A 17,455-nucleotide genomic window follows, 5' to 3' on the forward strand; every position below is an offset into this window, starting at 1 on the left:
GAGAGAACGTGACAGACACGATGAGGACAATGACAGCAGCTGAATGACAGCAGACGACACACTTTCGGCTCAGAGACAGAGACAGGAGGACGAGTAACCACACAAAGCAGTATATGGATACGTGGATAAAGCGGCGGAAGAGCTCTGAGATGAGGGGTGAGAAGAAAGAGTGAGGACCCAGCGGTAAACCAAGACACAAAAAGCAGCTCATGCTCATGTATCGATGGAACGACGGCACATCACGGACAAACACGCCAGTCACAGAGCATCACACGTAGCCACCAACCAGCTGAAGGCATTCTTTCCCAACTCAAAAGACATCACAGACGAGAGGGAGCGATGAGTTTGCTCTGACGTAAGGGGCCTGAGCTGAACAGATCAGTGAGTGTGTGTCGTGGTCGATACAGATGGCACAGGCAAGCCTTGGTATAGCGGAGAGATTGTTCTTACTCCGAGCTACATTAACTCCAGCGGTGCCCTTTAACATGTAAGCTGGCAGTCTCAACAACATAAAAAGGCAAATCAAAGAGTTCACAAAACTTTGTCTCCCTTTGCAAAAGGAGAAAACACGCAGCTGACAAGGATAAGCAGACTACTAGCCCTTTTTTCAGCCAAATGGTTACAGGAACGGAGAGGTTCAAAAGGTGCAAATTGTGTGTGCTCAGTGTGTAGTGCAGGGTTAGCAAAGGAGACAGTGTGGGGGGCATATGTTAGTGATCGATGTCTGTGTTATGCATTTATGTAACAGTAGGAGATGAGGAAGTATGTGGCAATATCTGTCCGTGGTTGCATGGAGACAAAGATTTTGAAATAAGGACATCACAGACAACAAATCAAACAAAAAGACACAAGAGGAAGCACCTGAAACAAAAAAAACTACCTGTCGCAGCAAATACCACTACATCTACATGCTTGGTGACCCGACCACTGCCATATGACTGCATGTGTGCCTCTGCATCAACAAGTCACTACATCTCTGTTGTGTGTGTGTGTGTGTATGTGTGTGTGTGTGTGTTTGAGTTTGTTTGAGTGTAAACACATGTGTGCTGGGGAACATCCAGCTCAGTCCCACCACTACGACCCCACCCTCAGACATCATGACAGAGTCACATGACCGGGAGAGAACCTGAGGTTGACCGTACCATGCTACTTGTCCTTGCGATCAGCTTTAGAGACAACAAGAGACAGCAGAAGGGCTTTCAGAGAAAGTACAGCAGCATCGCTCTGTATCCCCTCAATTTAGGGTATTGGTTTAAATATGAGACGTGCACACCACAGGAAAAATGACAAACATCGACTTCTCTTTCTTTCTTTTTTATCTTTTTTCCTCCTTTCGCCCCAATTTTAAAAGAGCTGCGGGTTTCTGCAGACTAGGCAGCTACACTGGGCACAACACTCGTCCTTCTTCCTACAGTCCCAGCTGTCCATCACTGACATAACAGAGTCCATCAGTGACATCATCGAGTGATAGACGCCGCCCACTTGGCCTGTGTCAAGATTGGGTTATGTGTGAGTGCTGGACAGGAATAAGGGAGAGAAACAACACACTACACACAGAAGGGCAAAGGTCAGAAGGGTTAAAACTTCCATCGTTTCTTTTTGTTTATTAGATTTTCTTTGGGAAAGAACATGCCGGGATTATGTGAGAGACGAGGAGGAGGGGAAGAAAAGAACTGAAAGAAAAGGAGTCGTCGTCTCAACACAGGTAAAGCACAGGGAGAAAAAATGACTCGAGCAAGAGGAAATAAAGAGTAAAGCAAAGAAATGAACAAAAATAAAAAATCTCTTTGGGCAAAAAAACATCAACAGCAAAACAAAACAGACTTCTATTAAAAAACAAATGAATAAAATAAACTCAACGTACTGTAAGGTATTTTAAAACAAAGTGTATTTATTAAAAAATGAATGAAACATAAATCAAATTTGGAAGACTTATTTTTGCTCAAAGCATTTAAAATGACAATAGGCATGATGTTCATTGTTTAAAAATCTGACACACTTAACATTTTAATCTTAGAATGGATCTATTGCACAGATATTTTTAACTTTAATCTACTGGAATAATATAAATGAAATATATTATTGCTGCTGTGATAATATCTTTGCTGCGGTGATGCTGTAGTGCTGCTCCTAAGAGATAACGCTCTCGGACTTACCTGAGACTTCGCCCGGTGAAGCTGTGGTCCGCCCGATGTTGGAGAGCAGGTGGTCGATATTGGGTACAGGCTGAGACTGCACTGTGCTTTCCTGCTCAGCTGTGGTCTGGAGGGAATGACACAGTTTGAACAAGAATAGAAGAGAAACAGAGAGAGGATTAGTGACTGAACACAACACATAAATGGAAAAATTTAATTAGATCATCACAAAAAAAGACATGAGTTGCATTTTATCTAAAGCTGCATTAGTTGATTGACTGAAAACGTGAATTAATTGAATTAACCCTGTTTTGGTCTCCACCAACATAGTCATTTGAGCCATTTCTCATACAAAATATTGATTGGTGCAACTTTAAATTACCCCTATGTATAAAATAAATAGTATAAAAGTAAAGCTACCTATGGTAAGAATTGTTTATCTCTGATAAACCAATAACAAACAAAGAAGAAGAAGAAGAAAAATAATTGCCACATACAACAGGGTCTTCATCCCCGTCGTCAGTGAAGAACCAGTCGTATTGCTGGATCAGGTTCTCAACTATTTTGCACTGGTCTGGCATGTGATTGACCATGTTGGCCATGTTGTCCTCAGAGGTTCGGACCAGCGTAGGACCAAACACAATCGCCAGGTTACGAGGCTCCATCTAAAAGGATGAGGTTGGGACAAAACAGGTTTAATGAAATAATCCTCAACGGCACAGTGGGTTTACGAAGGATCGGAGGAGGGTTACCTAATGACATTAACACCGACACATCCTGTTAACTACCTTGTTTTTTTCACAGTTGTCAGAAACCTTCTTGAGGTGAGCACAAAGGAATTTCAGAGTTTCAAAGTGATGATCAGGTAATTCTTGTATCTGCAAGAATTGACAAAAAAAAAAAAAAAATGGGTCAGAGTTTCGGGATTAATCGTAAACTCAATTTAATGATATTCAAATGAACGCTTTTCATATTAGATATTTCACTCACCAGCCTCTTGAGCTCCTTTAATCTCTCCACTGACTCTTCTGCTCTGTTGGCTTCAATAAAATCACCATACTTTTCTGTGAAAAGAGCAGGAAAACCTTCACTTAGAATTGCAAAAAGGAAGAATTACACAGATATAGTTATAGTTTGTAATTTGTTGGTCATGATTTATGAATTTCAGCGTATTTTCAAGAGCTCACCGTTTGTAAACAGCGGATCTGGAAGTTTTCGGAAGAAGGACTTAAGTAAACTACTGATGACATTGAGGTCCCGCCATTTCTGCAGACAAGCCAACGATAGAGAGTGTTACATTAAAGCTTACGGCACAGATCTGTCACTGCTAAAAGATACAGTGAAGGAGACGCATTGTACTGCGCAACCCGACTGTCAGTCACTCACGTCGTCCTCGACGTCGATGTCAGTCATGCCTTTGCTGTTGAGCTCCTCCTGCATGCTGGAGATGGCGGCGTTGTTCCCAGGCACTCGGTAGATTCCTGTGTACTCCAGGCCTCTCTCCTCCACCACCTTACAGCACACCTCCACGATCAAAGGAACAAACTGCACGACACATAACAAGACGCGAGACACGACAAATCACTGATTATGTTGAATGTGAACATTGAACAAAAACCTACAAACTGTTTGGATGTGCATGCAGTTTTGTGCCATACACATCAGTGTCTACAACAGCCGGCAAGTGTGCTACTCTCGCAAGAATTATTTGGTTGACAGGGGTTGATGCAACATAAATATTTCATGCGTGTGGATTCAACCTGCTTTTAACGTCATCTGAATATTTAACTGAAGAAGCAGTTCCCCTCAAACACATGAAGAGAGATTGAGACTCACCCTGTTGGTTTGTGCAGGTGGACAGTCATCAAGCCGCACCCCGAACGTGACCCCAGCTGGAGTCTTTTTTTCAAAGGGCTTCCTCATGATCCCTGCAATGCCAATTTTCCAAGCAGCTCTGTCCCGCGGTGGGCTGGAGTCATCTGACAGGGCAAACACAAATATATGCATAACAAATTAGGCCATCTGAGAGGAGACATGCCCTCTCAGCACACTAAATGGAGCAATGTGTCTTTACCTCTCAGCGCCCTCCTGTCCTCTCCTGTTTTGGGTGAATGAGGGCTGTGGGTCTTGCCTTCTGTTTTACCTCCCAGGAAGGCTTGTTTGATACTGAGGGACTGGCGGGAACTTTTGGGGGACGGTTCAGACCTGCTGCTGGGCATGCTGATCCAGACAAATAGCAAAAACACACAAATATTAACATTCGGTCGGCATTCAATTAAAATGGGTAGATATGTGGTCGGAGTACTGTGGTTGAGCTCCAGGGGGCAATGTGGGGTCCTGAATACCTCATCATGTTGTATTCCTTGATCTTTCGACTGATCAAGTCCTGACTTGTTACAGCAGCATTCTGTAATGACAGCAGAAATACAGTCATTAAAAAGAGTTAAAACTTGCAGGTTAATTCGATTTTTATTTATAATATGAGTAAACAATTGTTAATCACATGATATTGCTTATAAATCCAACAAAATCATTTCTATAGTGGGCCTTCTGGATGACTAACTGACTGGGAAACCTAAAGATTTAACAAAAACTGAGGGGAAACTGCTGACAGGTCAATATCTGTACAAATGACGACAGTCTGATTACAGACATGACTAGAAAACATATTTCTGCAATACAGAAAATGTCATATGATTGGGATAGAGCGACCATCAATATCCCACAGCCTGATTGGATTTAATGTTTTGAACAAGTATCACAATATGTACATGCCAGATCTCAATCTCAGATATCGGAATCAGTTCTTGCCAGGAGGCATCAGAGGTCTTGCTGAAAGGCAGCTAACTGATTGGCTCGGTCTGACATTTTCCACTCACGCCCCTAGAAGTGCCAACTGCGTTTTTTTTGTTCTACCCAGGTCAAACAAGTTTACAATGACACCTTATTTTAGCTTTTGTTAGGCGTTTTAATAAAAGCTTTAATCCTCTCCATCTCACTGACACTATCATTGTATTTCATTCGAGGACAGACTTTGGTTCACTTTGTTGTTAACCTAACCTGTGTGTGGGTCTCTTTCAAAACTATAATGAAGTCTGGTTCCATGCTTTTTCTGTTACAGTAAACAACCGACAACAAGTGCTATGCTCTGCCCTGATGAGATTTTACTGGGTGGATTGATGATGTCTCTGTCATTTTGGAACTTTAGGCCTTCTGACATCATTTTAGCTGGAAGTGAGATCATCATTTGCTAATAATCTTGATTTAGCTACACAATATGAGTCATGCTAAAACACACCTCTTCATCCGGGTTACTGTTTTCCTGAATGACTCTGATCCAAGACAACATGTCTTCCCTCCCTTCTGCCTGGAACAAATACTCGCAATAGTCTGAGGTGGTGAGTCGCAGCACATTCTTGCGTCTTGTGTCGCTATAGGAGATGTCAATCAGACAGGCCTTGATGCTGATCCGCAGTGGGTCCTCGTCAGATGGCGTCGAAGCGTGAGACAGTGCATCCTTCCTGTCTTTGTAGAGGGTTAGAGTGTGACCTTGTAAAACAGCATACATCGGTTTCCAAGATCTCATTCCTCCACCAACACGCTACAGAGATGGGGAGACAAGAGATACAGAAAAGGGAGACATACTTAGACATCCAAACATTAGTGATATATATGGTTGTTAAATGAAGGAAAGAGTGTACAGGCATACCTTATTTTTATCTGTACTAAGTTGCCTAAAATTGAGCAACCCTTCTTTGGAAGAATCTGCAAAGATATCTGAAGAAGAATCCCTTCGAGATCCAGAATCACCAGAAGATTTATGTCCATCCAGAGCCTGCAAATGGGAATTTATGACATTTATATTTCTGGCATTATTACCGGAGAGTAAAGTGTGACAGATACCACGGGGGAAAGCAAGAGAGGAAGATGTCATGAAATCTCTAGGCAAATCAAACTGGTGATGTCAAAGTCGCATGATCACCAGGACATAGTGATATCTTAAACATTTGTGTCTCTCAAAACACTCCCCAAGGAAGCCAGTGAGGGGAAATTGAGAGAGTATCAAAGCTTGTCTGACAATAACCACCAAAAATAAAAAAGAGCTAAATGTGTTAACCTACAAGCTTATTTTAAAGTAAGATTTGTCCACATGTACATTTGCTAAAAGGTTGATTTGGCATTCGAATAGCAATCTGATTGTCCAGTCTGTTATAGTATTTACTTCCTCAGTTATGCGCATAACAAAACTGGATCCCACTTCTCTTGTTGTTTCTGTTCTCTTTTTGGAAAAGTACAGCCTTACTTAAATGCGATTTATCTTTGGTGCCATCACAGATGGATTTCTGTTTGCACACTTGTTTATAGATTCTTATCTAGTTATTCCAGATGGATTTCAATGCCAGGTGAAGATGTGCCAAAGAAAGAAAATAAATCAAACGTTGTGTAACAACATCGGAAAGTCTTGCATGTTGTAAGTAACCCTATAGTTCCTCACCTTCCTCAGGCCCCTGAGACTTGGCATATTCTTACCGGAAGATCTCCTAAAGAAGAAAAATAAAGAAATGCAGATTTCAAGTCAGACAGATCCGTGACCCAATACAAATGAGAATAAACTGAAGCATTAACCGAATCCTAGCGTGTGCTCACCTTCTTCCCTCCTCCTGGTAGTTATCCAAGCCCTCATCGTAAGATTTGGACCGCTCTGTTTTGCTGGCTGCATCAGACTCCAGCAAAGCACTCCTCAGGGACTCTATACAGGGTAATTATGATAATTGTCTTTTATAACCCAAGTTCTAAGTTATATACCACATTCATAACAAAAATATATTTCAAGTGCCTAAATAAATTACTTTAAAGAGTAACTTAACACTACTGTTAACTAAATGTCAAAAGCTATTAGCTGATTAATCGAATGAAAGAAATTCAATCAATGACAATTTAGATACATTTAGTTTAGACAAATTTGTGGTAAAAAAATAAAACAACCTAAAATCGGAGTCATTTGTTCTGTAAAGCCAAGCCTTGACCGACATATCCATCACCCAACCGACCCAATGGCATTTACCTTGGTCATGTGACAGCTGACGGCGAATGGGAGGGCATGGTGAGCCCGGACTGGATGGACCCGTAGTTATGGATGGTGCAACAGATATCACAGCTGAGGGTGGAATAGGAGCGGCGTTCCGGTCCACACTGGGGCTGATTGGCTCATCTATGACAGTTTAAAGAAATTCACTTTGAGCGCAGAAATGAAATACAGCTTTTGTAACATATTTAACAAGATATATTTCTGCTCTATATTTCCACATTATGTCTATGACTGAAAGAATGCAGGATTGCGGACTATTTATCTTGCATATCAAAGACAACTTTGTCAGCCATCATCTGTGGGATTTAGGAAGCATTTAAAACAGTCGTTCTGTGACCCCCATGGCTTCCATGCCACAACACAGCTGAGAGTCGGAACAGATCATCTTCTGACACGTTTCTTGAGGGAAAGGGAAGATCTTAACACTCGAGTACTACCGCCCACTCCTGGCACTTCAAGCCTGAAACCGCTCAGAGTACAAAGCTGCTCTCTGCAGCCGAGGGGCTTTTGGAGCTAAATTTAAAAGCAACTGTCCTAGTTCCAGCCTGTACCCAACTTTGCAACGGGGCAAAGGAAAAAGGATGTCACCATCTCCCCAACTAGGTCTGCTTGGCTACCATAAGGTTCTGCTTATTATTTAGTAACTTCAAAGTCTTCTCTCTCCAAAATATAAGCTGACCAATGTCAGCTTATATAAATAGGTGTCAAAAAATTCCAGTTACACTGCAAAATAGATTGAAAGATATCTGCCATTACCACCTATAGAATAAGTTAAAAAGATATATCAACTGCCTGTAGATTAGCTTAAAAAAAAATGGATTTGGCAATTGGACCAAATTACCCCACATGACTGAGGCCTGGACCAGTGGCCTTTCAAACAGGCCATTGATGGAGGCCAAGCAGCTTACACAATATGGGCTCTGTTCTCCTGGGCTGGGGCACCAGTCCCAGATTGGTGGTGTTGCGGCATCATCACTGTCACTGCCTGCTTTGTCTGCACCTGCACCTGGCCGGCCGACATTACCAATGAACCACTAAAGGGTCTGCGGAGACACTGCTGGTACGCCAAACAGTGTTTGTGTAGTGACCTCACAGATAACTCTGGACTGTGGGTTTCTTATTATTTACAATTCGTCCAGCCGACCCCCTCTACCGACTTCAATGGTGTGGACAAAATATAAAAAAAACAACTCTTAGTTTTAGAGTCTTTGCAGTTGGAACAATTTTTAAGCATTTGGCACCAAATGCTGGATGTATTTTTCACTCCACTGCCTCTAAGGACCTTAATTTAACTCCAACTCAGAAACTAACTTGTCACTGCCTGTGACCTGGTTCATCCATACAGTAAACCTGTAAAGTACATCATGTTTCCTTGATGTCCTTCCAAAAGGAAAAAAGTAGATCAGCTATCAGCGACAGTTTACTTAAGTTAAAGCCACCATCGAGAGATACGCTGACTTCAGTCTTTCTATTTTTGTTTCTTTTCACTATCAGGAACAGGTCATTTCTCTGAAGAAGCAGCCTCATCATACAGAAGTTACACTAAGACCTCAAATCAAACCGCCAAAATGAACTGTGAATAACAGCATGTCCACTCTCAGAGTCCTTACTTTTCCATTTTACTAAACAATGTGTTATCAAAGAAACACAGGAAGACAGACAGACACCCAAACATACACAATACATATAATATATGGAGACAGATGAAGAGAGACAAACAGAAATAAAACATTTTATACATTTTCAATCTGACATGAGATTTTAAAAAGGTCCTCCATCTGCACTCAGTCTTGCAACAATCAATGAACTACATTCTCATCAAGGAAAACCACTAAACATGCTAAGAAATCCTATAGATTATGTATTTTTTTTCTCGTTGCTGAAATAATTACTAACATTTTTCTAAAACAAGATTGAATACAAGGAACATCTTGGCAGTAAAGTAGATTTAGAAATGTGTTTGGTGCCATTTCCAAAAGCTGATACAAAGCAGCAAAAAGCTAAACATTCTCATAACCTCTTAAAGGGTACGAGTTAAAAAACAACATTGAAAGCTTCCTTTCCAAACACTGATGACGACAACTATTCAATCACCAGGAAATGCATTATGGCGCTACTAAACCACAATGCAATCCATCCTGAAGAGAGAAAACAATATATTAAGAGGAGAAATTCAATATATTCCAAAAGGGTTAAGCCATCCTTCACTCTGCCCCAGTTAAGCCAAATATACCACAAAACCTTACTGAATGCCACAAAACCTCATTAATAATATCTTCCCAGGAAGATGAATTTATCTGTGAACATCTTCTCAGCACTACACAAACCACTAACACTCTGAATCAGATTAACAATGAAACTAAAGCTGTCTGCAGGTTCCACAGTCAGTTCTCCATCCATCTATTTCAAACTGATCTCCATCATCTACGGTGGAAGCCCTTTTAACTAGCGACAGGATCAGCGCTGCCAGTCGGCCTCATGTTACTACTGCCTGCTGCCGTTGCCATGGCAACTTTGGGCGGCAAGGCTTACAGCTGATGATTCTCTTACCGATGAATGGAATGGAGTCCAGAGACTCATCCAGGTTGCTGGAACAGGATGTGTGGCATTGTTCCCCAAGGCGGCGTATGCGTATCTCTCGACGCGCATCGTTGGGAAGCCAGCATGCTGCCACATCTGCTGTGGAATCCGGTCCGTCGTCGTTTACGGCCAGGATGTAGGAGTGGTGCCGCAAAGGGCTGGGGTTCTTTCCAGGGAGGGCTTTCTCCCTTAGAATGACGCCGCTCTCCGTGGGGCTTCGCCCATTGACCTGACTCTGGGAGTCTGGATGGGGTGGCTTGAGGATGCTCGGCCTCTGAGGCTTGTGTTTTGGGGTGGAGCATGAAGAAGACCTGTGTTCTACCAATGCTGCGTCTCTACCTGCCTCAATAGCCTGCATGATTTCAGCCCGGATCCTGCTCTGGCTTTGTTGGATAGTGTGGGTTGCATTTTTTCCTTTGACTGCAACTCTTTGGTCAATAAGAGAATGTTCCGCACTTGTGCTCTTTACATAATGCGAGTGTCTGTCCAAGAGCATGGGCGAGGAGCGGGTCTGAAGAGAATCTGGTCCTTTAGAGTAAAGAGAAGGGTTGGGTGCCCCCCTCATGCCACCGCTGTATCCAGCCGAAGGTCTGTGGAGCACGGCGTGTCTGGGGGCAGACTGTCTGCTGGGTCTCGTACCTTGGTCTGCCCTTCCGTACCCTCCTCTCCTCTCATTGGGCCGAGCCAGCTCTGCAGGGTCAACATAGTCTGTGGAGTGTGCCCGCGCTTTGTGCATCAGGCCATCTTGCGACGCGCTTCGAGGAGGCCAGTTCCTGGTCTGGCCCATTCTCTCTGCACCGCTCAACCGGTCCTGCGAAGCACTGCGTGGGGCAATCTGAAAGTGGGGTGGAGGTCCTTGGTATGACCGTTCATGGGAGGTACTCCTCCGTCGTATCTCCTTAGGGCCCCAGTCTCCCCGGGGAATGTGATAAGTAGCACCAAAGGTGGTCTGATTGGATGCTCGCAAATTGTCCAGTCTCTCCTGGATAGTCCGACTAGCATGGGAATGGATTCCTTTGTTGTCAATGTACTCCCTGTACGTTTGATAAGTGCGCCAATCAATGTTTTGATTGTTGCCTGGGTAGTGAGGTGCCTGACCTCCATATGGGACCATTCCTGGACCACTGGGATAGACATCAGCCTTTCGAGGGTGAGGATACTGGGCCAGTGACCCAGGCCTTCCTCTGACAAAGATGGGGTCAATGTAATCTATCCTATGTGTTGGACCCATGCGCCCCATTTGGGCTGAGTCAGGAGGAACCACCACGGTCCGCACGCTGTCGTTGCGCATGCACACTGCCATCTGGCTTTTTGGATATAATTGAGGAGGCGGAGGGGATGGGGGCACTGTGATCTCCTTGCGGTACCCATGATCGGGAGGTGCTGTTGGCCCACGGCAGACCTGCCCTGCCGCGTCTGTCGCCTGGGCCATGCCCGTAGGCTTACAGTCTACTCTGGGGTAGCATACTGGGGGCGGCTCAGGAATGTGACAGGCGTTTCCACTGTAGCTGCTGCGGCAACGGAGGTAGGCATCCTGGGAGTAGGCCTAGAGACAGAGCAACATAGCAGTGTTACAATAGATACAATACAAGCTGCATTGGCAAGTGTGTGTAACATTCAACAGTGTGCTACTAGATGCTTACAGAGAAGTCAAGCGTGATATTACAATTGCAACTGGATGCATGAGTGTGGGCAGTGCATGTTGCAGAGTGAGTGGAGGCGTTAGCAGTTCAGAGGTGTCAGTGGTCTTCATCTGCTCCTTATTTAGAGTTCTCATGGTAATGTTCATTGTTGCAGATGATAGTACTCTATATAAGCCAATGTAGAGACTATTTCTCTCCAAAAGAGGGATGGTACTTCAAACAATATTTTTTGTGGTACAGCAGTCTTTCTCCTGTATTCTCCGGAGAACAATGGTTTGTTGCTACCAAACAACCCTAAAAAAATGAATTCTGGAAGGAAGTAACATCTACTACAACTGCATAAACCATAAGATAAATGTGGAATGTTGTATATTTGTACTACATTCAATAGTTAGCCTTCATTGTGACATTTTCAGCAATGGTTGCATAACAATCAATACACGTAGGATATAGCAATCGAGGAGCTAAAACTAAACACATTTGAACAAACGTAACAACATGACAATATACAGAAAACGACATAGATGATGACAGGTAACCAGTGTCTTAATTTTCCCACCTGTAACCTCAGACAGACAGGTCGCCCATCCCTCATAGAAAAGGTGCTATGTTTAGCCTGCCTGGTTATCATCCAAGGTTTGGTAGTCTACACTATTCCACTGCAAGTACTAAAGTACTAAAATCACTCATTAAATACACATTTGAGCTAAAGCTTTCTACAGGCGTGTTAGCCTCACTACATGCATCTGCTACTCGTAACATACTGTTCATACAACAAGCAAAAAGACCTGTAAACGGTATGAGGACTTTGATCCTGCTACCTGGTGTCAAATTACAACCTTACATAAAGCTGTGTTTGTGCCACAGCAATCAGTGCCAGGCTCGGTCCCTCCCTTTTTAAAGCATGAGTGTGCGAGAGAGTTCAGAGGTCACTGGCCTTTATCACACTAATGACATCTGGCATGCAGGATGAAGACGGGGCGAGGCTTCACCGAGATGCCAGCTGGATGCCAACTCGAGTACTCAATCTAACAGGTACTGCAGGCACAGTGCATCAGCCATTTCTTCAGTCTACACGTTTGAGTCACCAACACAGAGCATACAGTCAACCACGGCAACACCAATAATATTTACAATAATGTAAAACCTGAAGACCACATCGTGTAATGACAATGCTGACATGCATGACATATGCAAAATGAGACAGCAAAGCACATCATGTCAACATCAAATGGGTGTCCAGTCTGCTGCTTGCTTACCAGATTAGTGGCTTCCAGAGAAACGGGCTGCCGTTACAGCATGTGAAAACGAGAGTGTCAAGAAATCAAGGGAGGTAGGGTGGAAGAGAAAAAGATGCCAGCAGAGCAAAATGCACACATTATAAAAAAACAGCCACAGCAATGACTGTGCTTGACATGCTAAAAATATACTAGAGCTGCAACAGCAATACAGGGGGACGAAGAAGCGGAGATGTAGCTACGACCTGCCTGTGCCAGTCTGTCCTGGATGAGGTGGCAGGACCAAAAGCTTGCCTCTCATGATGCTGTCAAGTCTCCATGGTTCTATCCACCTTCAGCCAGAATATTACGCTAACTGAACAAGGTGCCTCCAGTCTATGTCTCTCTCTCTGCCTCCCTCCCTCCCTCTGCTATTGCTCACATGACAGAAGCAGCAGCTGCTGATTATACATTCAGCTGTGATGGTACAGCTCCCCCTCCCACTCCTTCCTCCTCCTCTCTCCTTTCCCCTTAGAATCAAACCTGTTCTAAACACAGCACAGTCAGCTGATTTTATCTACTGGTTTTAGCTCATCATTCATGCTGTTCCCTCTTTTTTTTTTTTTTTCCTGGCTCAGTATTTTCTCTGATTTCCTGGCGTTCGGTTCCCTCCTTTTTCTGCTCCCTGAATGTACACCCTCTCTGTCTCTTTGCTAAGCAACTGCTGCCCGTCTCCGAGCAGTAAGTGTGTGCTGCCTCCTACAGTGTAATGTCATCCGGCTAGCATCACCGCTAATCCTCTTGTTCTTATGGACAGCCCTCATCAGTTTGCTCGCCTACATTAATAGATGTTTTTTTTTTGTGTGGCTGCTGGCAATAGATGACGCAATGCTGTGGCCAGTGTTTTCACAACACACGTGTACGATACAGTGGTCTGTGTAGATGGTTAGAGAGGTAAAAATGGCAAGCAAGAGGGAGGGTCTTACAGGGAAGAGGGGCGGAGTGACAGTCAGTTGGTTATCATAGAGGAAAGAATATCACTAATAATAAATGTAAGCAGAACGATAAGTGGATGTGAACAATAATGTATCCTTCTGTGACATTACAAGTTTATTTTTAACTGACTTATAATATAATGTTATATCTAAATAATAAAGAGCATTTACCTCAAGTTTTAAATGTTTTAGTGAAATGACTGCTTGCATATTCTTTAGGAGGATGTGAGGCTTAAAGAGAGAGATGACTGGTTGTTACAACAATAGATATTGATATTGTAATTCTGGATGCCATTCTTCTCCATGATTAATTGACATGTTCCTATCAAGTGAAATATGAGGACTCAATCTGGACATTAAGAATCAACAGGGGAATATTTCAGGTGAAGCAAACAGCCAAGCTCTAACATTACATAATTCATAAACAGGCTGTCAGATAATAATAAGCCCTTGGAGGGAGATTCCTGAGCATCCTGACAAAGCACTTAATGTTGTGTGCTTTAGATGTGGAACAAATAAGTGCACCTTCGCTTTGCTCTGAATGTGCAGAATGCATAGAGGCTGCGAACAGCTGCCTGCAGTATGCATAAAAGGTCAATGATAAAATCACACGTGCACGAGGTATGAAGGCCCATCTATGCACTGGAAAGATATGGGTATTAATAATTATAAGATAATTCAAATTAAAAAAATGTAATGTTTAAAAAACAGTTTTTTGGCAGAGCATTGTTAGTGAAAAGACAAATGCATCATGTGAAGCCTGATTGGATTAAAGATGGATTAAAAAAGTCAAACATTTGAATACTAATTTTCAAGGATGATCATGTTCATCAAATTAAATGAACCTTAATTTAACTACATTACCAAAAATTCTGAATTCTTGTGTATGGCTCCACAACACTAACACATTATTGACTAAAAGATGTAAGAGGAGCCAAAACAGAAAACATTCAAATAGCAATTTCCTTCAGTTCACTGTTTTCATATCCCTAAGGATCTCAGTCCAGGGTTTTTACACTTGGACAATTTAGGTTCCACCTAAAATGTAATATTCTTTTTTTATGGCAGATATTTTACTCTGATGAATAATCTACAGCCTTTAGTTTAATAATTTAACATTCTATATTTTATGTGCAAATCTTCAGCTATTTTCAAACTGTTGTGGAAGTTACATGTCACTTCCACTTCTCTTAAACTCTACAATCTACTCATATGTCTCACAAACACAAAACTGTATTTGTCATTCGCTTCTGTGAAAGCAGGCATAGATACCTGAGACATTACAAACGTATCACTGTTGTTTCACTTCATTTCCAAGTTGGGTTTCCATTTCATTAGGTATGGTAAAGGAGGTCCGTCTAGGGTCGTCTAGACCAGTGATTTTCAACTGGTGTGCCGTGAGAGATCGTCAGGTGTGCCATGGGAAAATGTCCAATTTCACTTAATCAGTCAAAATAATATTATTTAGTTGCTGCAAATAATTTGCCTTTGTTGAGCGTCTGAGCCTGCAATATAGTGGCTGGCTAAGTAATAAATACTCTTCCATGCCAGTGGGTGGCAGTAGGTAGAGCAATAATGACCATGTTGATTTAAGACAGTAGAATGAAATGACGCGCGGGAGAGGTTACGGTGACAAGACAAACAGCGATGGGCCCTGGACAACATTGTAACCCAGATGAAAAGCCTAGTAGGGATCAAGAAATTGAGAGACTTGTCATTAAATTGTCAGCATATATCAGACATGTCAAACTCAAATATTCAGACCCTCGGTACAATTATATCCGGCCCGCGCGAATCATATGTCTATCATAACTGGCCCACACCACAGAGTGACATGTGAGCTGGCCTTTTTGTGCGACATAACGAAGCATCTCACTGAGCTAAACCTCCAGCTTCAGGGACGGGGACGTGTGATCACAGACATGTATGATCACAGACATGTATGATGCACTGAGAGCTTTCCAAGCGAAGCTGCGCCTGTGGGAGACTCAGATGCAGCAAGGAAACTTGGGTCACTTTCCATGTTGCCAAACCGTCATTTTGCTGATAAACTGGGCACAGAGTTCAGTCTGCGATTTGCCGTCTTTGCAGCTCAGAAATTTTAATTTGAACTGCTCAGCAATCCGTTTGCAGTTGACGTGGAAAGAGCACCTGTGCACATCCAAATGGAGCTGATAGACCTCCTGTGTAACGACACTCTCAAGGCAAAGTATGACTCTGTGGGCGCTGCACGGTGTCCAAGCTTCATCCCGAAACAATGCCTCAACTCCGCCTACATGCTGCTCAAATGCTCTGCATGTTTGGAAGCACATACCTGTGTGAGCAGCTTTTCTCTGTGATGAAGATGAACAAAAACCCACACAGGAGTCATCTCACTAACCCTAACCCTAACTCTAACCTTCACATTCATTGAGGGTTTCCACAGCACAGAACTTAACCCCAAATATTAATGAACTGGCAGCCAAGAGAAGATGCCAGACATCTGGCTCTGGTACGTATGCATAAAAGAATGAAGCCTACCTAAACATGTATTCTTCTTGCACTTTGTCCAATATCCCTTCTATCCTGTTTATTAAATGTTGATGGCCCTCTATTTGGCCCTCAACATAGTCCCAATTTTTTATTTTGGCCCTCTCTGTGATTGAGTTTGACACGCCTGGCATACGCCTGCTGTCATTTTACAACTTTTTTGGTTGTTGGTGTGCCGCGGGATCTATTTAATGTAAAAAATGTGCCGCGGCTCAGAAAAGGTTGAAAAACACTGGTCTAGACGTCTCTGAAAGCCATCCAGAATATCACACGATGTATAACTACCTGACCACAGAAAACAAGCCCGTTTTGTTTAGACCTCAGTTTGAAGACATTTTTTAGCTAAATCCACTCTTACCATTGTTCCATCATCTATACAGATGGAGCTGTGTATATTACTCCTTGATATGTCTGTATATGTACGTTAGATATTTAAATTAGGCAGTAATTTTGGCAGTAATGTCAGCAGTGGTTTGAGGAGAGATTACAGAGAGGCCGCTCTGGCCTGATTAGGAAGCCTAGATAGGGAAGTCTGATGGGATATGCAGGCTTCCAGCATCCCATGACTACGGTCCCAACATGAACTCTGTAAAATAGAGCAGCTATGAAAGAAAAAACACTTTCAAAACTGAGCTTTTTTTTTGTTTTAAAAGCAAGGTAACATGAAGTGAACCCCATTAAAAAAATAGGATTGAGAAACGTACCAGTTGCAGTATATCCTCATCTTTTGGCATCACACAAAGTTCTAGAAACTCCCCACTGTTGGAGAACAAAAAGAGATTTACAACAGTGAAGATACACAGGCCGACCAGTATCATCCATACAAATGAATATTAAACCTCACCTGTCTTGGATCAAGGATATAACCTCACAATAGGCTTTTCCAATGATGCTCGCTCCATTCACCTTCACTAATCGATCACCTAGTAGGCGTTGAAAAGACAGCAGTAATGACATCAGTAACAGAGAGTTTATCCTAAAAAAGCATTTTTTTTATTTGTTATTGTGTTTTTTTATTTATTAACCAGTATAATCACATTTAGATTTTAGATCTCATTTACAAGGGGGTCCTGGCCAAGATGGCAGCGTAAACGTTTCACACAAGCACAACATAAAAACACAAATAACAGAAAACAAAAGCAGACGCGCACAAAAAGTAGAAAAAGAATATCACATAAAAGAGACGACAGACTTAACAAACTAGCAGATTGCATCAACCAACGTATTATCAGTCAGGACAAGTACATTCAGTGCTCAAATAATCCTT

At 42.6% G+C, this 17,455-nt stretch overlaps 1 protein-coding gene across 4 annotated transcripts in view; it reads right to left on the reverse strand.

Annotated features, from left to right (window-relative positions):
• arhgap21b (Rho GTPase activating protein 21b) overlaps nucleotides 1-17,455 on the reverse strand; it is a 34,817-nt gene that overhangs the window by 3,498 nt on the left and 13,864 nt on the right. For 3 of the 4 annotated variants that reach the window (XM_068737536.1, XM_068737535.1, XM_068737537.1), the window contains 17 exons: nucleotides 17,033-17,111; nucleotides 16,893-16,947; nucleotides 9,775-11,350; nucleotides 7,201-7,347; nucleotides 6,783-6,885; nucleotides 6,631-6,676; nucleotides 5,845-5,970; nucleotides 5,434-5,736; nucleotides 4,481-4,542; nucleotides 4,210-4,355; nucleotides 3,972-4,114; nucleotides 3,522-3,680; nucleotides 3,323-3,401; nucleotides 3,126-3,199; nucleotides 2,924-3,013; nucleotides 2,633-2,800; nucleotides 2,157-2,262 (listed from right to left, as the gene is read on the reverse strand). In XM_068737536.1, coding sequence (XP_068593637.1) covers nucleotides 2,157-2,262; nucleotides 2,633-2,800; nucleotides 2,924-3,013; nucleotides 3,126-3,199; nucleotides 3,323-3,401; nucleotides 3,522-3,680; nucleotides 3,972-4,114; nucleotides 4,210-4,355; nucleotides 4,481-4,542; nucleotides 5,434-5,736; nucleotides 5,845-5,970; nucleotides 6,631-6,676; nucleotides 6,783-6,885; nucleotides 7,201-7,347; nucleotides 9,775-11,350; nucleotides 16,893-16,947; nucleotides 17,033-17,111 — 3,462 coding nt within the window. Of the gene's footprint in view, nucleotides 1-2,156; nucleotides 2,263-2,632; nucleotides 2,801-2,923; nucleotides 3,014-3,125; nucleotides 3,200-3,322; nucleotides 3,402-3,521; nucleotides 3,681-3,971; nucleotides 4,115-4,209; nucleotides 4,356-4,480; nucleotides 4,543-5,433; nucleotides 5,737-5,844; nucleotides 5,971-6,630; nucleotides 6,677-6,782; nucleotides 6,886-7,200; nucleotides 7,348-9,774; nucleotides 11,351-12,706; nucleotides 12,734-12,930; nucleotides 14,271-16,892; nucleotides 16,948-17,032; nucleotides 17,112-17,455 lie in introns of those variants that run through there. The other variant, XM_068737538.1, reaches the window with a different exon arrangement.

The sequence above is a fragment of the Cebidichthys violaceus genome, unplaced genomic scaffold, assembly GCF_023349555.1.
Source record: "Cebidichthys violaceus isolate CVI_PGR_0920_01 unplaced genomic scaffold, fCebVio1.0.p SCAF_8, whole genome shotgun sequence".
NCBI classification, from domain to species: domain Eukaryota; kingdom Metazoa; phylum Chordata; class Actinopteri; order Perciformes; family Stichaeidae; genus Cebidichthys; species Cebidichthys violaceus.